The 27387-nt window shown below is 42.4% G+C and overlaps 1 protein-coding gene across 6 annotated transcripts; it reads left to right on the top strand.

Moving 5' to 3' along the window:
• Positions 1-548: 548 nt before the first annotated feature.
• On the top strand, positions 549-26223 carry brd3b (bromodomain containing 3b). 6 transcript variants are annotated; one of them, XM_035380079.1, is made up of 12 exons: positions 549-660; positions 4546-4869; positions 5141-5278; positions 5544-5688; positions 8080-8255; positions 8470-8841; positions 17693-17821; positions 18718-18909; positions 20454-20683; positions 22205-22488; positions 22947-23072; positions 24570-26223. In XM_035380079.1, the coding sequence occupies exons 2-12, from the start codon at positions 4669-4671 to the stop codon at positions 24686-24688; spliced, it is 2112 nt and encodes a 703-aa protein (XP_035235970.1). In that variant the 5' UTR covers positions 549-660; positions 4546-4668; the 3' UTR covers positions 24689-26223. The 6 variants fall into 6 exon arrangements, with proteins under 6 accessions (XP_035235970.1, XP_035235969.1, XP_035235968.1 ...); XM_035380078.1 differs by having other exon boundaries at positions 24567-26223; XM_035380077.1 differs by having other exon boundaries at positions 18718-18924; positions 24567-26223.
• The last annotated feature ends 1164 nt before the right edge of the window (positions 26224-27387 follow it).

Genomic DNA, 27387 nt, shown 5'->3' with positions numbered 1-27387 from the left:
CCTCAACTATTGGATCCCCACTTTTTCCTTTTAGATGGCGGCACTTGCGCCTAACTAACTAGCGGCAAGCTAGCAAGCCACCTGCTTATTGAAATATTGCAGAAAGTTAGCCTGCGTTAAATAGCCAGTTTACGTGTTAAGTTTCAGTTTTTCAGTTAGTTTTAATGAGTTTACGAGTAACAATACGCGCCACCTATCTGCATCGATGAAATGACGAAGCGTAGCTTCTGTTACCTACCGAACGAGCTTGCTAGCTTTCACTGACGGGAGTGAAACGGCAAAATATGTTATAGGAAATAAAAACGCAAAGCCTGTTTGTACAGTAAAATAACATGGAGATAGTGTTGTTGGTAATTAATAAGGCTCAAAAATTACATACACCGATCGTTTATTTCTCCAAAACAGAGTAGGGGACGTGCTGAGTGGGCCAAAACACCAACGCGTTGCAGTCAATTGTATTCTGGGAAATGTAGTATTGATTATTAATAAAGGACAATATTCTGATATAAATAACCTACTGGTGCACAACATGGACCAGAATGCACCGCGCCACAGCGCATGTGCAACAGACTCCTAATGCCTCATATAGCTGTTTCGATGAAATAAAAGATCCGTTCGGACGACTGCAGGGGAAACGCTGTTGGATCAGAAGGGGAAAAAGTAATAAATTAAAATATAATTTTTTTACAATGAGTGTTTATTTTATAAAGGTATATTGCATTTTGCTTTTGCTGATCTGAATGTTTAGAAAATCCACAAGGTCTGTAGCTTATGTGTCTTTTTCAATAAGGCTTGCTAGGTACCGTGCAACAATGCAACAAAGCCTGGCTTCGTCTGGGGTTAAGATATTGTGTGTGAACTTCAGATCTTGGGAGAGTGTAAAACCTAAATTAGGTGGTTACATACGCTAGCTAGCTCCTATAATTGGACTTCTCGTTGGCTGCAGTTTGGCGTGTATACGATGGGTCTTGTAGCGGCGGAGTCATGGAGAAGCTGGCTAGCTGGCTATCTATAAGATCGCCTGCGTTTCACACTATCCTCTCTCTCCCCTGCCCGCCATCTTTTAAAGGAGAATGTGTGCGGTGTGGAGAACCGATTTTAAAATGATTGAGGTTTTGCTGTGCACCCCATCGTTAAGGCTACTTAAAATTTTTACAGTCTGCGACGTGTAACCTTATCAAAACGTAGTGATGGACACCCCCAATGTACTTTTTGATACCTTTTAAAGCTATTTTGGATTCACATGTTTATAGTCTAAGCTTTACTAGGTAAATGAGGAAATCTAGCCTGCTAGCTAGCTTGCTAGTTTATTTGCCAATGTTTTATGAGAGGTGGATCGAAACTAGTGAATATAATTCGGATAGATAATGTTAGGTTAGAGACATTTCCCCTGCGTAATGTTTTTTGGATACATTGTATTCATTATATTATCTTCTAATAATTATGTTCCTACTGCTTAACTGTGATTTCTCGCTGCTTGTGTGATGCATTAGTGACTGTTGACGTTACCTCAATCTGTGGTAGGTCGCATTTTGGCATCCAGTTTGCTAGCTAGCTAATGTTAGTCTCAAATTCTCCCCGTTCGGTAGCTAGTTAGCTATAATTGCTAGACTAGCGAAGTTATAAGTAGTTTGCTTCTCTATACAGTGTTAAGCTGCTACATGTGTACCAATCTATATAATCACTTGGACAATACATCCATTGCTTTTGATTTAATAACTTCCCATTATAGCTAGCTACGTTGGCTAAGTAGCCCCCCGGTTTCTGGCTAACATCCCCTGGCTGGCTAATTAGTGTGTGGGTTGCCAACACTGTAACATGCCGCCCCTCTTTAAACCTCATTTAACCAACATGCACTTTTTTTTAAATTTCACTATTTTATTTCTCGTTTTAGTAAAATGTTTTAAGTAACTCATGTTTTGTTGCTTTAACACTTCGGATTGGCTAGCTAGAACTAAGTAGCTAAGTGCACTCGCTAGGCTAGTTTTAAAAAGCCTTCTAGTTGGAAACGCTACTGACAATGCTAGTTATTTTGAACCACAATACGGCATCGTTAAGTACGTTACATTTATTTTTTGACATGCTAAAAATGAGGGCGACAAACTAGCAAGCTAGCTAGGTGTCTTAAACATTTGTGTAGACATATTTGACAGCATCATAGCCATATTAGAATGACATCCTTGATGTTTGTAGGATAAGGTGGCAATATTGTGTGAATGCAGCCCTGATGGAGCTGAGGCTAATATTAAGTGTTATTTGTGTATGTGGTGTGGAGATGGTTTTGTTTGAAAATATTTAACATGATTATGGGGTTGCTGGGAGAAACCGAAAATGTCAGGGGCAGTTTGTACACATGGTGTCTTCCCCTCCTCATGTTCATGTGATCCGAGGACATCTCATGGGTCTGAAATCTGTTTAGTTCACCAATCACTTACCCGATTGGCAAACTGCTTCCTGAGCATCTGCTATTTTTTGTGTGTGTATTTTTATTTTATAGATTGTTATTTGTTATTGCAGTCGCTTTTGCTACTGGTTCAAGTGAGGCTGTATTGTAGAGAGAGTGGAATTGGTGAGGGGTGTTCTGACAAAGTCAAGGCTACCACACTCTTCGTCCAGGAGCGAGAAAGCCGGGTTTTGGGGGTTTGGGGCTCTTCTGTGGCGGCGTGTGTTCAGTATGCCTTCAGTTTACAGACTCCGCAAACTGCTGGGGTAAAGTTAGCCATAACACTTCGTTGACAGCATAATTATATTGTGATTGTGGAATGGGGAGAGGGGGCAGGATTGTGATATCGCTGACTGGGGGGGGGGGGGGGGGGGTTTGAGATTTGAGATAAACAAAAAAGTTACCTATCATTGCTTTGTTGGATTTCTGTGGTTGCTTGCCTATGATGACTGTATGTCTCCAAACACATCTCTTGTAAATAATTTCGCTATTCACTGACTTTTTATTTTGTGGTGGCCATGCTGATATTGTGGAGGTGTGCCATAGATGAGTGTGTGTCTATGTAGGGAAAAGGAAGGGAAGCGCATAAATGATTGAGTGAACGAGTCACTGTGCATCCCATCACCAACCCCCCCCCCCCCCCCGTTAGAGTGACCATGTGTCCCATATCAGCTTTGGGGCTCCCCACAATGAAAACAAAGCCCTCTTTATATGGATGGGCTTCACTTCTGATTTGTTTAGCTCTGCGGGTAACACAAACATTTGAGTAGCATTAAAATTTTAATGAGCAGGGTAGTGTTGACCTTTACAAGGCACAGAGCTTGAGGAGGAGGCCGGGATTCCTCAGTGAGCCCTGAGAAGAAGGGGGATCACGATAAGGCGATTACACATTTGTATTAGAGTTTTTCAAAGAGGCCCAACTTTTAGTGTCTATGTCACTCACTTTTCACACGTGGTGCTATTTAGTGAAGAAACAAAAATGGCCGAGGTAGAAGGGAAGATTTAGCTTGAATGACTGATGAGCTTGGAGCCCTTGAGATCCACATTGCTCGGCTGTGCTTTCACAGCGGTCGCCGTTGCAAAAATTCCTCTGGCAGTTTCCTTAACAGGTCATGGTTTCTTGACCATCTTGACAGCCAGCATTGTAGATTGGACAAGAGCACTTCATGGAATTATTGGCCAGGGTGATGTTTTTCCAAATTACCATGTGATGCAAAGCACAACCTAGACTTCCACTTGTTGCTTGTAAATAAAAAATTAAACTTTCATTCCAACTGAGTGGAAGTGTGGTCCCATGCACCTGGAGCGATTACAGGCTCCGGTATGAATGAAACTGAATCTCTTGAGTTGAAATGTGGGCCTGCTTTTGTAGTGAGCGAGATGGTTTCAGTGACAGTCAGTGTTGTTTAGAGCCACTTTGGTCTCCGGACCCTTTGGCTGCTGCACTGTCACTGCTCTGGCTGAGCTCCTGCCTCTGCCTTCTCACCAGCTTTTCAGAGAACACCATGGTTGCCTGTCTGTAAATTGAGATTTCCTCTTTCCAGAAAATGGGAAGGAAACATTTTTCCCAGTCATCTGCCTATGTCAGGTTTAAGCATGTTATCCCTGGACTGTGCTCCACAATGCACTTCTCTGTATATCACTACTGACTGCTCTCCAAAACAAGGGTCTGTAGTGAATGCAGCCTCTCTGTAGAGATGTGAAAGCTGAGCACTTCAGCACATTGAATATGCAAAAGTACAATATATATTACAATATATATGCCAGTGTGCTGAATATGAAAATCAGAAATATATGCCAGAAATACGAGACCATAATAATTAATAGAAGAATAGTCTGTGTGTATTATTACATATATGAAGTCCTATATTAAAATGTGTTCAATAGAAGGGATTTGCCTTTTTTATGGTTACTATGATGCATCTTCTGGGATTTTGGTGCTCCCGGTCTTTTGAGCAGTGCGTAGCCTGAAAGCAGGGGCTGTCTGGGAGCAGAGAGCTTGGGTGGAGGGGGGTTGGGATTCAGTTTACGCGGGTGACACGGTACACTCTGAACCGTCGCACACTTGTACCCATTTGTATGTCTTTCCTCGTCTGGTGCAGAGTACAAGGTCAGGCCCTGAAATGGGATTGGGGTCCCCCCTGGGGAGCAAAGAGCAGCGAGAGGAACACGGAACCCCCTGAAGGCACGGGACGCCCAGACACAAAGAGAGCCCCCTCGCCAGCATGTCGGCCGTCACCTCGGCAACCCAAGCCCCGCCTCCCGGCATCAACCCCCCGCCCCCCGAGTTCAGCAACCCCACCAAGCCAGGCAGGAAGACCAATCAGCTGCAGTACATGCAGAATGTTGTGGTGAAGACGCTGTGGAAACACCAGTTTGCCTGGCCCTTTTATCAGCCAGTGGATGCTGTCAAACTCAGCCTACCGGTGAGTATGGTACAGCCAGATTAAAATGAATTATTGATAATATTAGGATTCGTTCAATTAATTCCCTGGGCTGAAGTTCTAAAAATAGAAGTTGGATTGATCATTATGATCTAAAATATGTGTGTCACTGTGTCCCATTTGGAACGGTTTCTTTTTATGATACTACCATAGTATCTTCATAGGTGTGTTTTTCTGTATTTTTAGTGCCGGGCTTGCTGTGCTAACAGTAATTTAACCTGCATTAAATAAATGTGTCTCCTGCTTTGTTCAGGATTATCATAAAATCATCAAAAATCCGATGGACATGGGAACCATTAAGAAGCGACTGGAAAATAACTACTACTGGAGTGCCAGCGAGTGCATGCAGGACTTCAACACCATGTTCACCAACTGCTACATCTACAACAAGGTGAGCGGCAAAGCATGGCTGTTCCTGCATCGGTCAGCCTCCACGCATCCGCGTCTTCATTATTTCATTTTAGAGTTCTGTTGTGTTGCTTTTTCTAATGCTGATGTAACTATCACTACTGGTAACTGAAAGCAGTGGAGTTCTAAATCACTGACTTAAAAGAAAAACATTCCTAAAAAACCTACTCTTCAAAGGGATAAACCCCTCCTACCTGTCCCCGCCTTTCTCTCACCTGTCGCTGACCCTGTTCCTGCCTTTCTCTCAGCCCACAGACGACATTGTGCTGATGGCACAAGCGCTGGAAAAGATTTTTCTGCAGAAAGTGGCCCAGATGCCACAGGAGGAGGTGGAACTCCTGCCCCCTGCCCCCAAAAGCAAGGGCCGTAAACCAGGGGGGCCCCCCGGCACAGGTAACCATCCCCTCCAAATTCACAGGGAATATACCCACCCATCCTGAACTGATTTTTTTTTCATCTTACGACCCTGCATGTTTATGGCATCCATGGTGATTTCACGCAAGTTACTGACATGGCAGCCCACTCACCAAATAAGTATTTTGATCAGTTAACATCTTAGCGCAAAGCCCCTAGTGGTCGGCACGCCGGCGTGCCAAGATTGCTGAACTCAGTCATGCAGTGCTACTGCACCCAAAGTATGAGTTAAAAACAGAAATGCTTTGTTTTAGTTTCATTAGTAGATGATACACGAGAACTACGCCGAATACGGAGTTTCGCAGCGCCACCATTGTCGCTCTGGTCGTGCATTTAACAAGCACCCCCTCCCTGCAGTGTCATCTTAAACTCATGAAAATATTCTTTCACCACTCAAAAATCGTATTCCGTCATAGCAACAAGATAAACCCGATAATAGCCCTAAGATATGCCAATACAGCAATGAAAATGCTGCTCACCGAATAACGAAATAAACGAGAAAAAGTTTTCAAAAACGATACCATGTCATTCTACAGTCAGTATCTGGGACTAAATATTGAATATATGTACAACCTTACCATTGGTTTTACGCGTAGAGATGTCCCTTTTGAGACTGCAGTGGTCATATCTTGTCTTGGACGATCTGTTTGGGAAATATACGCGCATTTGTGACGCCTGGGTACTATCCAATATAGCTGTGCGTAATACCCCACGTGTTATTTACGGCATTGTCAGCGTAACTGAAAGTTTTCTCATCATCGCATTCACTTACGCATTCACTCTGTGGTAGCAGTAAAAGACGCTGCACCTGAGGAAACCTTGTCAACGATTTTTCATAATTTCTTGGAAAATACTATTATTATTGAGGACCTCTGGGCATAGCTAAGCCATATGTTTGCTGATAGACCTAGCTGACCTTGTTTTCTGGAGTTAACCCCTATCTATTAAACACAGGTAAGATTTTATCATTGCTATGTAAGTATTACTGCTCAAAATATTTCGGTTATATACATTATTTTTGAAATTGAGTGTCTTTAAATAGGTTAGTGGTATTTTATAATGAGGATATATCACACTGTAATGTAAGCGTTCGTTGGTAGTTCTTGGTAGTAATTTTTGTGATTCATGCAACAGTGATGACCTGAGAGTTGGAACATTGTCAAAACGTGGAGGACAGTTGAAAATTATTTTCCTGTTGTCCCATCCCTATACAAGAAAACATAGGAGAGTACAGAGTATAGAAATACATACAAGAGTTAATTATTACACATTTAGGTGCTGTACCGCATTGTGTGACAATATTTTGGCATTTTCTTTTATCTGATATCAGTGTTTCATTTTAAACCTTCATAAGGGGCTCATTTATATTCTTTATAATGGAAAAAAAACATTTTATTCATTTTTGGAGAGAGTTTGGAGAGAGTTTTGGAGAGACTTTCTGGACCCCTAGCTATTTTAGACCATTGTACTGGTGGAAAGCTTGTAATTCCCACTCGAAAATGATGCAAGATAAGATAAGAAGATAAGAAACTTTATTGTCATTGTACTGCTGTGCAAGGCAACAACACAACATAATTACGATGGCACTCCCTGATATTGAAGAACTTTTCAGGGAGCACCAAGCCGCTGCGTCCATGCACGCCGCCATTTTCCCCATCAGTGAGTTTCTTCAGTCAATTAGTTGATTTGTAGTGAAATATATGATTATGTTGTGATTTACAGCAATGCATAATTTAGGCATTTTGGGTAGATTTGGAGACACACAGGGAGTTTTTGATCCAGGACATGTATGGTTTAACCTGCTGTATATTTGCAATCTCTCAGTATATCATTGAAAACTAAAAAATAGATTTTTGATTTTTTGCCTCGACAATTGCATTTGTGGCACTTTAGTTTATATTCATAATTTAGGAAGAAATAATCAGTTATAATATGTTATATTGCAAATAATACAATTGTCGTGCTTAATTTAAGCCATTTTTTTTAAGCCAAGTCTCTGTGATGATCGCATCTGGAGTTATAAAGCTTTAAATAGGGTACCCCCTAAATGGGCAAGGATTGGTCAGAATTGGCATGTGCGCAAATGGGTTAAGGTTATTGAAATCACTTGTTTAGGTTCTGCCATAACATTGGGCTTTTTCAAATAATGTGGCATAAATAGGGTAAATCATCCTTCAGATGTCAGGGTGGTTGGGAACTGCCATTTCGTGGTATCTGATTAGTGCATTGTGATGTGGCATATTTTCCCCTTCAAACAATCTGTTGGATTTTCAGATATTTGTATATTGTTGTCTTTCCTGCAGAGAGCTATGCTTTTACCATCACTTGTCTTGTGCGTGCGCGTGTGCATCTGTGTGTGCATGTGTGTAGGGAGCCAACAGGTGGCAGCAGTGTCCTCCGGCTCCTCCCCCCCACAGGTGTCTCAGACGCCCGTCATCGCAGCCACTCCCGTGCCAACAATCACGGCCAACGCCGCAGCAGTCCAAGCTCCACCTGCTGCTGCTCCCATGATGCCCGTAGGACCCCCTGCACAGCCTGTTGTTAAAGTAAGTCCTGTGCCCCCTCCCCACAACAGGGAGGGGCAGTGTGGCAGACAGTCACCCCATGGAAGCCTTTGCAGAGATTAAAGTTAAGGCATATAGATTTCCTAACAGACCTACAGCCATGACAGAATTTCAGTGAAGGACCACTTGTATTAATGCGTGTGTCTTGTCTGTTTGCCTTTGTTTCTGCGCACACATTTGCGTGCGCTGCCTACAGAAGAAGGGTGTGAAGCGGAAAGCGGACACCACCACGCCCACCACGTCCGCCATCACAGCCAGCCGCAGTGAGTCGCCGCCCGCCCTCCTGGAGCCCAAGCAGGGGAAGGTGGTGTCCCGGAGAGAGAGCACGGGGCGCCCCATCAAGCCCCCCAAAAAGGACTTGGAGGATGGTGAGGTGCCACAGCATGCGGGGAAGAAAGGCAAGCTGACAGAGCACCTGCGCTACTGCGACAGCATCCTCAAGGAGATGCTCTCCAAGAAGCACGCGGCATACGCCTGGCCCTTCTACAAACCGGTGGATGCGGAAGCCCTGGAGCTGCATGACTATCACGACATCATCAAACACCCCATGGACCTCAGCACAGTCAAAGTATGCTCCGTACACGTACATCACACACTCACACTCCCTCCACGCAGACACATGCTACAAACATATGCCACACACACACACGCTACTTGCTTCTAATGCATGCTGTGCCTGATCTGCATCATATACAGTGATCTCTATAAGATTTAGTACAAAGATTTTTTTTCTTGATTTGGGTCTGTACTTGACTATTTGTAATCGAACAATTGGTTAAAGTGCTAATTCACAGCTTTTATCAAAGGTTATTTTTTAAACGTTTTGCTTTCACCGTGTAGAAATTACAGCACTATATACGTAGTCCCCCCTATTTCAGGGCACCATAATGGTAAATGGTAAATGGACTGCATTTATATAGCGCTTTTTTTTTCATTCATAAAAATGAGTATTGTTCACAGATTTGACGGTAGACATTTTCTCCCCCCCACCCCCACTCACCCACCCCAATACTGCCTATACAAAACATAAGAAACTATAGGGAATGATAATACCAAATTAAATTGTAAAATAAAATAAATACACATAAAAATAAAACAAAACATGTACATATATACACAAAGCACTGGGTTGAATATCTTTCAAATGCTTCAGATAAAGTCCGGAATACAATAGTCCAGAAGTTGTTCAGCCTATTACAAGACCAGAACATGTGGGTTAGGTCTGCTTTTTCTGTGTGACAATGATCACATATTTCATTTACATTAGGGTAGGTCTTGAACAGTCTAGCCTTACTATAATGAGTTTGAAGAACCTTGAACTGAATTAAGCCGAGCACATGAGGATGACCTATTTACCCTATCCTATGCATTATCCCATATTTCATCAGATATATTCATACCAAGCTCTTCTACCCAGTCTGCTCGGATTTTATCAAGTGTTATATTATTAAGTGACATGATATTATCATAAATATTTGAGATAAGACCCTTAAGGTGTGCAGGTGGGCCGCCAGGCTTGCAATACACTGGCGGAAACCGTGTGATGTATGTAACTGCTTATGGTAACTGCAGAATGAATTTTGAAGTGTACCGAAGCATGTTACTTGCTGTTCAAGCAAATGTCTTCAAAATCTTTGGATGGCGCTTCCTCCTACAGCAAGACAATGGGCCTCATTCACTAACGTTGCGGAGGCACAAATCTGTGCTTAAACTCTGCATACGCACGTTTTAGGCACAATTGTGGGATTCATCAATATGGTATTACTTGAATTTGTTCTTATTGTGCGAACAAATTCTGAGCTGCCTCAGACCACGCGTACGCAAAAATCATGAAGGCCCCAAGTCTTATTATTTAAAAATTGTAAATTAATCTTGGACCAATAGTAGAAATGGGTAAATGTTCAATATTTGAAATTGTAAATAATATTTACTAATCATACCTAATAATGTACTTAGTAATAATCTTGAAGATTTTCATTGAAATAAATGTCTTAAGTCACTATCTATCGCTGCATTAGGTAACACAATGGTGATTGAGCCTATTTTTATATTAATTTATACTATTATTATTATCATAATTTATGATTAAATTTATGATGTCTGTGGCGGCATTCCCGGGAAAAAATCACAAGCGGCGCACAGTTAGTGACGTGTTTTTCATCACCCATCAGTGGTTGGTCCGCCAGAGAGGGTAGGCGGAACTAACACAACAGGCTTGCTCTTCAACTGACTTGTGTGTGAGCAGCGTACTGTTTTTTCCGATGTCTGCATGCGTTACAATAACAGAGAAAGGGGGGGTTGGGGGAGTTATGGAACCCTAAAAAGTTTTTGTGTAACATGAGAGATCATATTATTTGTTGATGTAGATTTCGTATTACATTTAATGACAATGTAACTTTACTAAATTACATAGCTATTTGCACAGCTAACGCTAGCTACCAGACCATGTCAAGAAAGACCATGTCATGGGGCGACATAGCTCAAGAGGTAAGACCGATTGTCTGGCAGTCGGAGGGTTGCCAGTTCAAACCCCGCCCTGGGCATGTCGAAGTGTCCTTGAGCAAGACACCTAACCCCTAACCCCTAACTACTCTGGCGAATGAGAGGCATCAATTGTAAAGGGCTTTGGATAAAAGCGCTATATAAATGCAGTCCATTTACCATTTATTTACCAAGACAAAATTAGTTTAGACAACGTTGCGCACAGTATCCATCTTTCATATCAGGTAACGTTGCGTTAGCTAGCTAGCTAATGTAATTAACACAATCTAATGTTGGCTAACAATTAGAAAAAAACGCTAGCTAACGCTACCGACCGGTACCGACCTCGCAAACCGTCTCTCGATTGCAATGCTACCTTGTTGCAACGTTGCAGTGTAGCTAACTTAAGGCCAGTTCAGATCAATGATTCGCAACGAGACTGGGTGCAACTTGCAAAATTCCAAGACGTCTGATTGTAAACGTTCTAAAACTGCACTTGGCGATTTGACAAGGACGGTCTTTGAAAACCTCAGGGCAGGCAACGGCTCTGCTACTAGCCAGTTCACACCGCTGCAATTTTCTCTGTAACATTCTAAAACCATTTCGCCTCGTTGGGAATCATTGATCTGAATTGGCCTTAATGTTACCGTTATTTACATTGCCATCGAGTTCATCAATATATTATAATGATCGGAATAAAGCCGGGGTATGTGGAGCAGAGCCGGGTCTGATTTCTGAAGACATCATGCAGGAGAAGAATACGGCAGTATGGATTAGCATTGTTATTATTTTATTACGCTTCCTCATATGTTCCTTCAGCCTTTATGCCCTTTTTGATGAAATCTCCTTTGTTTTTGTTTTATTCTTCTTGTTCTGATTGCTAATTTAACACCCAGCTCAGCTTTATTCTCGAACAGTTTAGCTAGCAAAACCAGAAACACCAGGGGCAACATTTTGCAAGGCAGTTGTTTCAAAAATACCACACAACAATCATTCACGAAAAAGACTGCTTATTGTGCACGAGATACATAATTGCACGAGCCACAGCGAATCCCGCAAATTCTTCTCTGCAGTATAAAGATGTTCATACCGGGCAAAAGGTGGATAAAGAACGTTTGCAGAAATTGATCATCACTAATTCTACCCTAGGTTTGCTATGGCATTTTAACCCGGCTCGGCAGTGTAAAGACATCTTGAGTTAGCCTAATGTTAGACAACGAATGAGTATGTACGTAACGTTACTTTTATAACAACTTTTTTATTCAGTAAATAGTAAGTGTTATAGTTGGCGTGCCAACTGACTGACGTCACACAGGCGACACTGGTTGGATCCAGTTGGATCTATGGGAAGTGAGGTCCAAAAACACACCTGCAATTACCGCTTCTCTCCATTGGCACTGCCATAGAGAACGAAACTGAAATCTTTGAGATTGTCACTTTAACCCCTTAGCGCACAAGCCAAATCTTGCCAATCCTTGCCCATTTAGGGGGTACCCTATTTAAAGCCTTATAACTCCAGATGTGAACACCACAGAGACTTGAAAAATGGCTTAAATGAAGTAAGACATTTGTACAATTTACAATACTAACGCAGATTAGTTTATATTCATAATTTTGGAAGAAATAAAGTGCCACAAATGCAATTGTTTTGACAAAAAATCAAAAATAAATTTGCACTTTTTAAGTTTGCAATGAAATACTGAGAGATTGCATATATACAGGAGGTTAAACTATACATGTGCTAGATCAAAAACTTCTTGACCACAAGTTCATAAAATCTAAGGGTGGATATGTAGAACTACTATAGATGTATGAAGCAACAACTAAGCAGTGTACCCAGCATCTCCAAATCTATCCAAAATGTCTAAATTATGCATTGTTGTAAATCACAACATATTCACGTATTTCACTACAAATCAATTGTTTTGACTCAAGGAAATCACTGTTGCATAATTTTCAAAAAGGAATAACAAGCTTTCAGTCAGTACAGTGGTCTAAAATAGCTAGGTGTCCAGAAACATATCCAAAATCTCTCCAAAATTGAATAAAATGCTTTTTGTCCATTATAAAGCATATAAATGAGCCCCTTATGAAGGTTTACATTACATTACATTATAGATTCTTAGCAGACAAATTGAATTTAAGATGAAACATTGCTATCAGACTAAAAAAATAATGCAAAAATATTGTCACACAATGCGGTACAGTACCTAAATGTGTAATTAACTCGTGTGTATTTCTATACTCTGTACTCTCGTATGTTTTCTTGTATGGGGATGAGACAACATGAAAACAGTTTTCAACCGTCCACTACGTTTTGGCAATGTTCCAACTCTGACGTCATCACTGTTGCATGCTTCACAAAAACGATTATACTTCCATCTAACGCTTTCATTACAGTGTGAAATATTCACATTATATGACACCACTAACCTATTTAAAGATACTCAATTTCAAAAATAACGTATATAACCAAAGTATTTTGAACAGTAATACTTACATAGCAATGATGAAATCTCCTCTATGTTCAGTAGATGGAGACAGAGACAGTATCAATGATACTGTTCTATTCGCTTCTGTTTTGCTCCAGAAAACGATGTCAGCTAGGTCTATCAGCAAACATATGGCTTAGCTATGTTCAGAAGTCCTCAATAATAATAGTATTTTCCAAGAAATTACGAAATATCCTTGACCACGTTTCGTTAGGTGCACCATATTTGTCTGCTAACAGAGTGAATGCGTAAGTGAATGCGATGCTAAGAATATTTTCTGTTACGCTGACCTATAAAACGCTATTCCAAAAGCAGAATTAGACATGTTATACATCGTTAGAAAGCTTATACTCTCGCCTACTGAATAAATTAATTGTCAATCAAGCCAGACTGTACTAAAAAGGGCGACGACACCCTAAACAACAGGTGTGGTATTACGCACAGCTATTTTGGAAGATACCCAGGCGTCACAGATGCGCGTATATTTCCCAAACTGATTGTCCAAGACAATATATGACCACGCAGTCTCAAAAGGGACATCTCTACACGTGAAACCAACAGTAAGGTTTTATATTTATTCAATATTTAGTCTCAGATATTGACTGTAGAATGACATGGTATCATTTTTAAAAACTTTTTCTCGTTTATTTTGTTATTCAGTGAGCAGCGTTTTCACTGCTGTATAGGCATATATTAGGTGCTATTGTCAGGTTTATCTTGTTGCTATGACGGAATATGATTTTTTAGTGGTGAAAGAATATTTTTATGAATGCCAAGATAGACAATATTGTCCATTATGTCAAGGGGGGGGGGGGGGGGCGGTGTTTTTTAGATGAGACTGCAGGGAGGGGGTGCGTGTTAAATGAACGACCAGAGCGACAATGGTGGGGCTGCGAAACTCCGTTTTCAGCATAGTTGTCGTGTATCGTCTACTAATGAAACTAAAACAAAGCGTATCTGTTTTTAACTCACACTTTGGTTGCAGTAGCACCGAATGTTTGAGTTTAGTAATCTCGGCACGCCGGTGTGCCGACCACTAGGGGCTGTGCGCTAAGAGTTAATTAGAAAATTAATTAATAATCTTATCATAAGTATTACTTGTAATAATAATAATTAACTGTATAAGAATAATAATAATTACATCATATTTAATAGTAAAAATGTGTCTTGCTCCCACTCAGAGTCAACAATAGGGTACTCCTTAATTTCCCCCCCCCTCCCCCCCCCCAAAAAACAAGCATTAGCACTCTCTAGCTTTACACCGGCATTCCAGTATTGAGCTTTGTAGAATGCAAGTATTCCCACAGACCCTACACCACTGCAAATCAGACGTGGGACTTTTCCCAAGCAATACGATAAAGGGTGATACATTGCAGGGGAATCTTTAGAATACGTGGAAAATGCAGCAGTGCCCATTTTGCGCAACCGAGTGAAGGATTCCGGAAAAATGGAAGTTATTCTTGTCTACCTAATGTAGAGGCGACTCTTCAAAATCTTAGTGGGCTGAATGATAACACGAGGAACCGTGTAACCGAAGTAACTCGGAAATCTGTTCTACTCAGCTGAGATTTCATTTGGCATTTACAGAGTAATTACCCGAAGCATTTGTGTTTAGGCTATTTATTCACGGAAACCTGTATTCATCTGAAGTATAATTACAGTTGTAATTTGTTCGTATGGTCAGTAAAGTGTGCATATGCTGTTTTGAATATTCTGGAAAATAACATTCAAGATGAGCTGATTTGTTTTTTACTGCGTCCCTCAGCAGACACGGCATTCACTGCCTCAGTTATTGCAGCCCAAGCCTCATTCTTCCTCGCACCAGTCACTCCAGTGGAAACGCTATGAAAAAGAATGCCTTTTCTGGCTTCAACTTCTGAAACAATCACTTCTATTTCTGCATTAGTAAATTTTTTATTTTTTTTACCATTAGGGGCCATGGTTCACCTTTTCTCTTCACTTCTCTATCTCTCAGCCATGCTCTGAGCCTGCAACAGGACCGTCCTTATATGGAGAAATGGGGTGTTGCATTATGCAAATAGAAAATTGCGGGCATGCCCCTGGATTCTGGAATGATCCAAATTCACAAACATACGCACGTGGGTAAGAAGAAAAGTGGCTGGTCCCAATGATCCCAAACATACATATCAAAAATTGGAAAATTCTTGAATGGCCAAGTCATTCACTTGATCTAAATACAATTGAACATATCTTTCATATGCTTAAGAGAAAACCTCAGGCACCAAGTCCATGATACGAGCAGGAGCTGAAGGTTGCTGTAGTACTGGCCTGCTGGCAGAGCATCTGCAGAGAAGATACTCAGCGCCTAGTGATCACTATGGGTCACAGACTTCAAGCAGTCATTGCATGTGTAGGATATGCAACAAAGTACTAAACATGACCGCTTTTAATTTACATAGCATTATTATGTCCTAGTGCTAAAAATTACCATTTCATAAAAGCTGAGAATCTGCACTTTAACCACGTTAATTGTTTGAGATCAAGAAAAAATGTCTATCTCAAACATTATGGAGCTCACTGTACAAATTGTGTAGTCTTTCAAATGTTTTAAATGTTATCTGCAATGTACTTGAGCGCATGGCTTAGTTTAGAAATGCTCTCATCTACTCACTGCTTTACTGTAGAATCTTATTTCGTGTTATTACAACAAGGATTCATGGTACTGCACAACTTCTGTATGTCCATATTGTCATCATAATAAGCCATGTGGGCCTGCTGTGTATTCAGTTTAAAGATTTTTAATGTAGGTTTTAACTGTTTCAGAAGTGATGCATTTGTGTGGGCCAGTGTATTTGGAAATATTAAATGCATTTAATATTGCATTTAGAAATCCAAATATGCCATTTAAATGGCCATGTTTTTAACCCAAGTCTGCGCTGACCACGTAGTATACATGCATAGCAGGTGCTATACCAGGGATCTGCAAGCCTGGTCCTGGAGAGCCACACAAACTGCCAGTTTTTGTTTTCACCTTGATCGGGACCCAGTTCAGACACCCACGTAGTCAGGTGCAGTGAGTTAACTGTACTCAACTGCTCTAAGTGCTTATTTAAGTACAGAGTAACAACAAGTAGAGTGGAGTAGAGCATGTGACTCTCCAGGACCAGGATTGCAGACCCCTGTGCTGTGTGCTTGCTTCATGATACTACATACACACACACACACACACACACACACACACACACACTACTCGCTGTGCGCCTTCAGCACAGTCAGGGTTTGGTATCGTTTATATTTCATAGTTACCATTCCCATTCTGCTTATCAAATTCTTATTGAATCCTGGTTCTGATTCTTGTCATATTGTTTGAGTATGAAAAGAAACAAAAATGTGTTGTACACAAAACCACCTTTATTTTCAGCAGATTAATACGGCCACAAAAAGTTAATTAATTTGGTAAAAAAGTAAAATTGAGGTATTCAAACGCATCAAACCAAACACATCAAACAAAGAAGGCCATGCTCACAATGGGGGAAAACAATCTGTTATGCTCTATACATCTATTATTGTCAGTTGATGGATTATCAAGATTATAAAAAATGCTGAAACATTGTTGTATGGTGGGCTGTAAAAAACAAGGACAAGAACCCAGATCTGAGGTTTTCCGTGCCCCCGTGCTAAAAACTGCTTTAAACGTACGTTATTATGATAGCTAATAATGTTAGTTAAAAGCATCTTGGTTAAAATCAATTATCATAATAGGATCTGATGTGAAATGTAACGTTGCTAGCTATTCAATTAAATGTCACATCACATCCTAAAAAACAAATGTTCAAACATTCAAATGACTATCTCTGTCACAGCCTCTTAGCTACAGGTAATACAAGTTATAAGTTCTTACTGGGGACAAAATGGCTAATTTACTACAAATATAGATGTGGCTTGATTCAGGATCTCAGTTTTTTTTTGGCTTTCCCATCACGTCTAATGGCCTTAATCAATTTTTTTCTCCTCATTGGCTCTGATTTTTGCATGGGAGGACATAAAACGTCTTAAAAAAAAAAAAAAACAATCAGAGTTCTTGGCTTTGTTTTTTGTACAGCACACCATACAACAACATATCTGAGTTCTTACAATTTGGATAATCCGTTGACTGCTTATACTAACTATATGGAGCACAACAAATTTTACCCCATTCTGGGGGCATGGCCTATTGCTGGCATGATGATGCATATGTATTACGTATCCAGCGACGTAAACATAAGCGCAGCAGGTCCTGCCCCTTGCAGTTTACTCATTGTGAATGCCATTGAAAATACATTTTAAGTATCCAATAAGTGGATTTGAAATGCACATTTTGTGGCAAATTCCCAGTGCTTGGAAATTTGGTGCCGGTTTCAATTCGTAACGGACTGTTTCTACCAAGCCTTAGTCAGTGAACACACACCCACACAATACAGTTGACAAGCTGTTATTCCCCTGCAGAAAAAGATGGACGAGCGCGAGTACCAGGACGCGCAGAGCTTTGCGGCCGACGTGCGGTTAATGTTCTCCAATTGTTACAAGTACAACCCGCCTGACCATGAGGTTGTTGCCATGGCCAGGAAGCTGCAGGTGGGAGACCTTGCCAGCAACTCGCTCGGCATCCGTTTGCTAGTAACGAACTGCTCACGCAGTTCTAACGTTGGCATGAGACACTGCTCGGCATGTGAATGTCGTCAGGTCATTTTAGTTGAGTGTTGAGGTGCTGCTCAGGTTTATTCACATGAATGTGAGGCTGCTCAGGTCACTTTAACTGAGAGTTGAGACACTGCTTGGGTTGTTTTAGTGTGACTGATTACTGCATAGGCCTTTTCTGCATGTGGACCGGGAAAGGGAGTAAATTGTGAGCATGCAGTCCTGTATCACAGCCATTGTATTTTTTTATCAAGTGATTGGCACTCAAATTCATGGATGACACTGTTTGGGTGAATCGGAGCACCACACTTGCAATGTACCAACTACCAAGTGCTTCTTAATATGCATGTGTAATTTATTTGAACAAGAATGTGGCTTCTTCCCAAGCAGTGACTGCTAGAAGTTCTGTATGAAGGCTGCAGGTGTACGGTAAAATACATAATTTTTGCATATCATAGATGAATCACTAGATTGGGCATTCTAGTTGTCTAATATTGTTTATCAATACCCAGCTTATTAACTCACTAGCTAGCTAGCTGTTGTATAATTATTACTTATTGTGGGTTTTATTTACTATGTCCTGGGTGGTGCAGTGGCTAGCTAATAGATTTTGTCCTTTAGTTTGCAGAACCTAAATTTTATTTTCATCCTAGTCGGCTAAATTGCTTGTTAGCCTCTTGACCACTTCTCAGTGGGACTGGGACAAAGCACACTGTTTAAACATAGCCTTTTTAAATGTTAAATCTCTCCCTTGCATAATTTAATTCTCTCCCCTCTGTCTCTCTCTCCCTCCCCCTCCCTCTCCCTCTCCCTCTCCCCTGCTCTTCTCTCAGGATGTGTTTGAGATGCGGTTCGCCAAAATGCCGGACGAGCCGGCAGAGCCGACCCCGCCCTCGGCCCCACCCTCGGCGGGCATGGTGAGCAAGAGCAGGGAGAGCAGCGGGAGTAGCGGGGAGAGCTCCAGCTCAGACAGCTCAGACTCGGAGGAGGAGCGGGCCACCCGGCTCGCAGAGCTGCAGGAACAGGTGGGTTCGGAACAGGTGGGTTTCAGAACCGAGGATCAAGACCCCATTCCGAGGGTAGAGGGACGGGGGGGGGGGGGGGCGCAGCAGGGGGTGGGCCAACCTCTGGTCACCTCCCTGTTTTATTAGGCCCCTCCCTCTCACACAACAGTCATACAAACCTCACAGCTACAAATCTTGATTGGACAGAAGTTTAACCCTCTACCGCCACATACTTCTCTCTCTAGACCTGGTTTAAATGGCTTGCATGCTACACTTTTTTAAACTCATTTTTTTAATGAAGGCATCATTGCAGTGTAATATCTCTTGAGTTTTAGAGTGCAGTCGCTGTGATTGAAGTGCAGTAGCCTGTTGTGGTATCGTTTTAACTTGATTCTCTGGAGTATCTCTCTCTTCCTCATTTCACTCTGGCTTTTTTACCAGCAATTCTCTGTGGAGCACCCCAATGGTAACAGGTCGGGGAAAAAAAAACGGGTGTGCCAAACGTTTTCAGGTGATTTGCCTTTTCCTTCACGGTCCCCCACTAACTTCTCCTTATATTTGTTGCACCCTGTGGAGTGAGCGGTAGAGGGTTAAGGCGTGGGACGGGAGGGGGAGGGAGGGGGTTGGAATGAGGGAGCAAGGGGTGAAGGAGGAGGAACAGGAGGAGGGAGCTGGGCCAAAGGCAGACCTACCCCTTTCTTTTTCTCTCTTTAATTCCCCCAAAGATTCTGATTTTGTTGCCGTGAGTTTAACTTGGGAGGTGCGGGGTGGGCAGGACAGGGGAGGGGGCAGGGCAGAGAGGAAGAATGTGACTTACCTTCCCCTCTCTCTTATTGGTTGTGTTTGTAGGGGACCTGTATCCTTGTGTTGTAATCTGAGCTGTAATTTGTGGTCTTCTGGAGGTCTTTAGAGCCGTTTGCACTCAGTTTGGCAGTCTCAAACGATTAAAGACCTCTCCAATTGCTTACCCAGTGCGCTCCCTTGTCCAAAACATTTCAATTGGGCATTGAGAGAAAGAAATGTGGTTTGTTACACATGTGCAGGTTTCTATTGTTAAAATTGTACAGTACGTTTATCCCAAATTGCTGGTTGTCTTTACTCTCAGAATGTATAATCGAATTGAGAACGATGTGCAGTAATAAGCCATAGATTAGAGTATGATGTCCGTGTCTGGAATCGTTTGTCACTGGTGTAGTGAAGCACTAGGTAAGCAATGTGATTTTCAACTTAAAAGTAAAGTATTTGTGAATTATGATGAGTAAAACAGCCTAGAAATGATGAAAGGAAAGCTGTTTTACAGAGAAGCTTTACCGTGCGCATTTTTCAGTGAGACATGATTATTCATAATGGCTCCATTAACTGTCCCCCACTTCCTGACCTTTCCCCATCCCCAAAACGCACACAAAGGCACGCATATGCACATGCTCTCATACATGCTTGTTTATGCATACATTGACACATACTCTATCTCATACACACACACACAAGCAAACATGTACAGACAGACAGACACAGACACCTCACCCCACCTTGTTTGAAGGCTGACTCCCCGCCTCTCTCTCCAGCTGAAAGCAGTTCACGAGCAGCTGGCTGCTCTGTCACAGGCCCCAGTGAGTAAACCCAAGAAAAAGAAAGAAAAAAAAGAGAAGGACAAGGAAAAGAAGAAGAAAGACAAAGAGAAAGACAAAGTGGCCAAGCTGAAGCCAGAGGAGGAGAAGAAGCAGCGCGTCCCTCTGCCTGCGAAACAGAAGAAGGGCCCGGCCCGGAAAGCCAACAGCACCGTTACCGGCACCAGGTAGTGCCCTGCCCCAACCACCACATGCATCCTCCTAGGTCCTGCTGTGTCCAGCCAGACCTGCCCATTACCAGTAATTCTAGTGCATCTAAATGTAGCTTTGGGTGCACAGCTGTATGAAGCGTGTTCATTTTAGTCTCACACCACTGCAGCGATCTCACACACTGCTCTGCCCGTGTCAGCGCAGTGATCTCACACACTGCTCTGCCCTTGTCAGCGCAGTGATCTCACACACTGCTCTGCCCGTGTCAGTGCAGTGATCTCACACACTGCTCTGCCCGTGTCAGTGCAGTGATCTCACACACTGCTCTGCCTGTGTCAGTGCAGTGATCTCACACACTGCTCTGCCCGTGTCAGTGCAGTGATCTCACACACTGCTCTGCCTGTGTCAGTGCAGTGATCTCACACACATTGCTCTGCCCGTGTCAGTGCAGTGATCTCACACACATTGCTCTGCCCGTGCCAATGTCAGTGCAGTGACCATGTTCATGTTTGCCTAGTGGTCTTAAATGCTGTAGCACCAGTATCTGGGACCTGCAGAGCTGGTAGCAGAGTACTAGCACAGTACTTCATGCTGGTTGTTAATTATGAATGAATTATGTTAATCAACAGTTAAGACTATTGCCTTTCAGGTTGTCTCATAAAGTCTTAATATTAATGTACAGTGTACATATATCTGAGCTAGATCATTAGCATCCCTGATTTGTGGGTCCTAATAGGCCTCAGAAGTCGTGTCCTCATTCCCTTCGGGTTCATTAGCATTTTCGAGACTTCCGGTTCAAAAAATAGATGCCCCTATGGGACAAATGAATGGCGATTTCCGAATTCCTTTAAAATAAATGATTACATTAGGACATTTTTTGGTATATGAAAAAATAATGCTTTTTATCCATTTTTAATAATCTAAAAAAATTCTGTGTCATTTTAAAAAGCCAATTGCTAACAGCTAAGTGGTTAGCCACCCAAGATGACACAATTACAACATCACACACAGCTGTTTCGATTCATGTGCGAAAACCATTTTCTTCCCGTTGTTTCCCGTTAGTGTAATAAATTATAAATTTTCTATTTTTTACAGTTGTATATATCGTTGTATACATCTTTATTATTCCTATTGTTGTTATCGTTGGTATTCTCGTTAGTGAGAGCAAGAGCTGTGACGTAAATAACATGCGCAGCAGTGTTAGCTTTTTGTTAGCAAAATAATTGTTTCGGTTGAAAAACAACATCGGAATTCAGCAGATCCAGTGCCATTTAAGCATTTAAGAGAAAAATGTGTCCGGATAAAAACGTCAAAGTTTCAAACTCCAGCTTAAATCACAGACTGACAGGGACGGTTATGTGAAAATCCATTCTTTTTTTCCATAGAGAAATTTCCCTTTGAACCGGAATTCCATGTATGGGCAAGGTTTTTGCTCTGCGTTACGTCAGACTTCTGAGGCCTATTAAGGGAGGGGGAGAGAGGACAGAAACGAGACTGGGGCAAAAAGCCGTAATTTCCACCGTGTGCAAAACCTGCAGGCAGCCGAAGAAGGGGGCCAAGACTGCAGCGTATGAGTCGGATGGGGAGGACTCTCTGCCGATGACGTACGATGAGAAGCGGCAGCTCAGCCTGGACATCAACCGGCTGCCGGGCGAGAAGCTGGGCCGCGTCGTCCACATCATCCAGTCACGTGAGCCCTCGCTGCGGGACTCCAACCCTGACGAGATTGAGATCGACTTCGAGACGCTCAAGCCCTCCACGCTGCGCGAGCTGGAGCGATATGTCAAGTCCTGTTTACAGAAGAAGCAGAGGAAACCTTTACGTAAGTTCAGAGAGCACCACCCCAACCCCCAACAAGTGCAATCTGCAGAGCTGGGGGGGAGCGGTCTGCTCTTGGCCCACCCCCTTCTTCTCCAGCTTTAGGTGCTTTCAGCTTCTTGCATTTTTTTCTTTTCTTTTTTTTCTTTCTTTCTAATTTGGAGTCACCCTACCACCCCCACCCCTGTACACGTTAGTTAGTGTGGACTGTGCATCTTTAATTCTGTGAACTCGTATATAGGCCTTGTGCCCAGGCCAAGTGAATTCTGGAATTGCAGCAGCGTCCCGCCTTCTAGCTCCTCACTATCTAACACTTAGCGTAGCCATTATTAATGTGGGTTTGGAAAAGAAAGTTAGAAAATAGAATTTGAAGAGGAACGTAAGAGGCTAACTGTGTGGCTGTGCAGCGTGGCGCAGGCAGGCAGCCTGTGTTGACTGTGCGCCGCTGTGTGTCTCCTGCAGAGGGCACAGGGAAAAAGAGCGCCAAGTCTAAGGAAGAGCTCGCTCAGGAAAAGAAGAAAGAGTTAGAAAAGAGACTACAGGACGTGAGCGGACACCTGAACAACAACAAGAACCCGCCCAAAAAAGGTACCCATGTCTGAGGGGTGGAGCCACGCCACAGGCTGGCCAGTGAGCTTGCAGCTTAGAGATCTGGCAAGACAGACAGGATGGCGGGACAACTCATTTTACTCCTTTTTCCGGGGTGTTTCACCCCCCCCCCCCATTGTTCCATCGGGATTTCGCCTATTTTTTTCCACTTATTTTTGTCAAGGCCTCTTCTCATTTCTTTCATTTTTAAAGTAAAATATAATGGCCTAGTCCAACCCTAGGTCCAAGTACTTTTTAACTGGACGTTTCTCCCACCCTCCAGTCCCTTACTGTGAATGCATTACCATACCACTTCCAGTGTGGAACAGGAAGTAAGCGGTACTCTGGAACTGGCAGCCCTGTTATGGTTGCTCTTTCTTCCCGTTTGGACAGGAAGTCTCTTGAATCTGAAAAGAAACCTCACAATGACATCGCCATTAGGTCAGAAGTAGCTGTTTTGTGCTGATGGGGAAAGATCTGTAATGTTGCAGTCATGGAAGCGTTAAGGCCCATGGAGGGTGGGGGCGGGGCGGGGGGGGGGGGGGGTGTAGCTACATTCTGCTGGCAAAGGAGGGGTCCGCTCCTCTGCTTCTCTTCCTGTTGCTTTGCCTCTTCCAGTGCTCCTGTATGCGCGCATTCATTCCTCTGCTCAAGAAGCATTTTACACACGCTCACATAAACACACACCCCATGGCTAGAATCGGGGTGCTGGGGGGAAAGGAAGGAATATTTGGGAGTTGGGGATGGTTTGGTTGGAAGGGAGAATGCTACATACCCACACCCACAGCAGATCACCTATGCTACAAAGCATCAGAAACAAAAAGCTTGCACGTATCATTTGGCATTATTTAGATGAGCCCAAACACTTTCGCAAATTAGAACATAAGGTTGCTATGTTATTTACTGCATAACCAGGTTGAGCTGACTATCTACGACCAAGGTGAACTAGAAGCATCCAGCCTTATTATTGCCTGGTCACAGTGAATAACAGGGCTGGAAATCGAATCTAGGTTTTCACTCTGATTATTGGGCCACAATTGCTAGTTTCTGGCTAATTCAGGCCACATTTTAGCTGACTTTATGATCTGATCATGGGTGAGGGGGGTTTTTTCATGCAGTATGTGTGTGTGTGTGTGTGTCTGTGTGTGTAGCTGCGTCGGGCGGGTGATTTGGCGGGGAACATGAAATAGTCTGTATGTTTGGTGTCTAACTGAGTGACGGAGTGGGTATGCTTGTTTTAATGGCATGAATGTGGGTGTGGCTTTCATGTGGATGTGGCAGTGTGAGTCTGGCTGTTCATGTGGCCAAGGCAGCATTGAAGAACAGCCTGGATGTTCTTGTGCATGTGGCTGTTTGTTTTAGGTATGGGTCTAGGTTTTAGCTGTTCATGGTTGTGTTCATTTGTGTTGGCAGGGCTGTTTGTGTAGACTTGGCTGCATGTTTAATGGCCATTGGTCTGGGCGTGGCAGCGTGTGACACGTGTCTCTCTCCCAGCAGAGAAGGGGGGGTCAGCACAGGCGGGGGGGCCATCCCGCCTCAGCGGCAGCAGCTCTTCCTCCGACACGGGCAGCAGCAGCTCCAGCGGCTCCAGTTCGGACAGCAGTGACTCGGACTGATCCAAGAACAGCCGGAGAATGACTAAGACTGATCCCAGAACAGCTCGGCAGTGACTCGGACTGATGCCAGAACAGCCCATCCTCACTCAGACTTTTCCCACAACAGCCCAGCTGCAACGTGGACTGATCCCAGAACCGCCCAGTGTGTTTAGAACTACTCCTTTTTCTTTTGTTTTTTATTGTTTTGTATTTACATTGTATGCAGTCATGGTTGTTTCACTCTCTAAGACTTACATTTTATAAGAAATTACAGTAAAACATACCACCATGGCTGAGAATATTTAAAAGGTTTTTATATATATATAATTATAAAAAAAATAATAGTTGGAGAATATAAGAACACCACATCAGAAGTTCTCAATATGGCAATTTTAAAAATTTTAAGTTTAATCAGGAAAGAGAAAGGAATAATGTTTAAGGTCCTGAAAGATTAATTCGTTTTAAAATGTGTACTTGGAACTCTGTGACTTTTTAAAAGAAATCCAGAAAATCTTGAATTGTTGTTTAGCAGGGGGCTATGACCTCAACATCAGGCCCTGCCACAAGGACAGAAAGTTCACCAATGAGTCACCAGTCATTTATTCTGTGGCTCATCAATGTTGGCTTCTGGAATGACCTCTCAACCCTATCCACATTCCATAAAAAGCTGCTCTTGTGCATATTTACATACAAGTATAATCTCCCTTTTTAAATTATTTCTTTAAAATATGGTTTAATATGCATGGGATGACAGAAATGCCTTTAGCTTTTAAATAACACTTTCACAGAGATTATGGAAATTGGCAAATCACCTTTTCCCTTGTACATGTGGGTCTTTCCCTAGTCTGCTTTGGGGGCAATCTTGTGGAGCAGGGTTTTGTACCTTGGCACCTTTGATAGTTAAATGCCAACAGACCCTCTTTTCCAGGGAATTGACTTGCTTCATATTATGGTTTGGTGCCTTTTTGGTTCCGGCAAAATAATATTGCGTACGTGTCCCTTGTTGATGTTTAATCATCTGCTGCTGTCTTTCTTCGTGTTCCTTCCTATTAGCCAGGCAGTTAGAGCGGAGCAGGCCAAGGCAGTAACACGCTTCCTAGAGGATCACTTGCAGAGCCTGTTTTTGAAGTATTGAGGAAGTTCTGATGTAGTGAATTAGGTTCAGTTGTGGCATTAATGATGTTCAAGAACGCTTTGCAGTTTTGTATGTAGCCCATCTGTCTGCCCCCCCTCCCCCACCTCACCTTTGTTACAAATTGTCTACTATTTTCATAACGCCTCACAGCATGATGCCTTTCAAACGGACATAAGTAGCACAGGGATAGGAAAAAATGTGACAGTACTATTCTTACCTTTGTACAGATGAGAGGTGTGCAGTGCTCTTTGAATCTGGGTACGATTGTTACAACAGCTGGGGTGTGAACTTGACCTTGTTTTGTTAGTTTTGTTACAATGGTGCAGTATTTGTGTATTTTAACCATGGACTAAAACCAACTTTCTTTTCAGCAAAAAAAAAAAAGAAAAAAGTAGGGGGAAAAAATCTAGTCCAGTGCTAAGATTTTAGGCCTCAGTATTTAAACTATTTAAACCACCTTGTTATGAAATAGTTGCTTTTTGTAGTTTTGTGTGTTTTAAATACTCCATCTTGTTAAAAGTGGTATTTTGACACGTCTGGTACCATCACAGGGATGTCTGGGGAGTGGCGGGTGGGGGTGGGGGTGGGGGGGGGGGGGGGGGCTGGGAATGAGGTTTCTCTGTGTTTGTCAGTTTTCAGAAGGTTCTATATTCCTGGCCCTGTGAGCTGCCAATCTGCTATTAGTGAAACTTCAATGAAAAAACTTATGTGCTGAAGAGGAAAATGCCAATACCTTAGTAAATAGAAAACAATGTCAGTAACTTGTCAATACAAATGAATCTTTTATGTGTCACTGGTACATATTCAAACAAACTATACCCTGATTTCTCTGGGTTATTCCAAACAGGAAGTGGAAAGCATTTATCTTCTGTATGATGTTATTATTTCTTGTGTATATGTATCCGATACTGAACATTGGAAGGAAAGGCTTTGTGCCCTGGCGTGGGACACAAGTGAGTCTTCCTTGGGTGCTGAACATGATCTCTGAATGTTCATATCTGCCCTGGTTCTGTCTGCTGATCTGTGATCTTCTGTTACCCCCACCACAACTGCATTTGTAACATTTCCTCTTCTCTGTCCCATTGGGTGGAATCTGGATTGTCTTTCCATCCTTGTGTGCTATTGCTTAACTGAGATGCTGTTCTTCACTGCAAGGAGGAGGACAGCACTCTGGTATGCACTCTGGTGGAACTTGACCTTCCAAATCCAAAAAAATAGTTAAAAATAAACAATACATTTCTCTGCAGACAGCGAAGAGGTCCCTGAGAGCTGTCACTAGAATTTAAAGACTGAAAAATAAGTATATATATAAATATATATTCGCCATTTATTAGTCATTTTTAGGCCCTGGCCAAGGTATAATAGTTCTTTTTATATATAAAAATAAACAAAACTGACTTTTTATGTAATGTGCATGCAGGTTTATTGTAACTTTCTTAAAAACTTTTTTTTTTTTTGAGATGTTTATAGTATCTTCCTGTAAATGTCAGTCATTGAGAAAAATTAAGGACTCCGTGTAAGTAGTTTTAGGCTTGTTTATTGCAGCAGAGACCCCTGGGGTCATTAAGAGGGCAGGGTTATGGGA

Source organism: Anguilla anguilla, chromosome 10, assembly GCF_013347855.1.
Source record: "Anguilla anguilla isolate fAngAng1 chromosome 10, fAngAng1.pri, whole genome shotgun sequence".
In the NCBI taxonomy this organism is placed as follows: Eukaryota; Metazoa; Chordata; class Actinopteri; order Anguilliformes; family Anguillidae; genus Anguilla; species Anguilla anguilla.
Note: the sequence above shows the minus strand (reverse complement) of the source record. Positions and strands in the feature narration are given on the sequence as shown.

Coding starts and splice junctions, on each gene's coding strand:
- brd3b (XM_035380077.1), top strand. CDS start 4,669: ATGTCGGCCGTCACCTCGGCAACCCAAGCCCCGCCTCCCGGCATCAAC. Junction 5,279..5,543: donor ACTGCTACATCTACAACAAG/GTGAGCGGCAAA, acceptor CCTTTCTCTCAG/CCCACAGACGACATTGTGCT. Junction 22,489..22,946: donor GAAGCAGAGGAAACCTTTAC/GTAAGTTCAGAG, acceptor TGTCTCCTGCAG/AGGGCACAGGGAAAAAGAGC.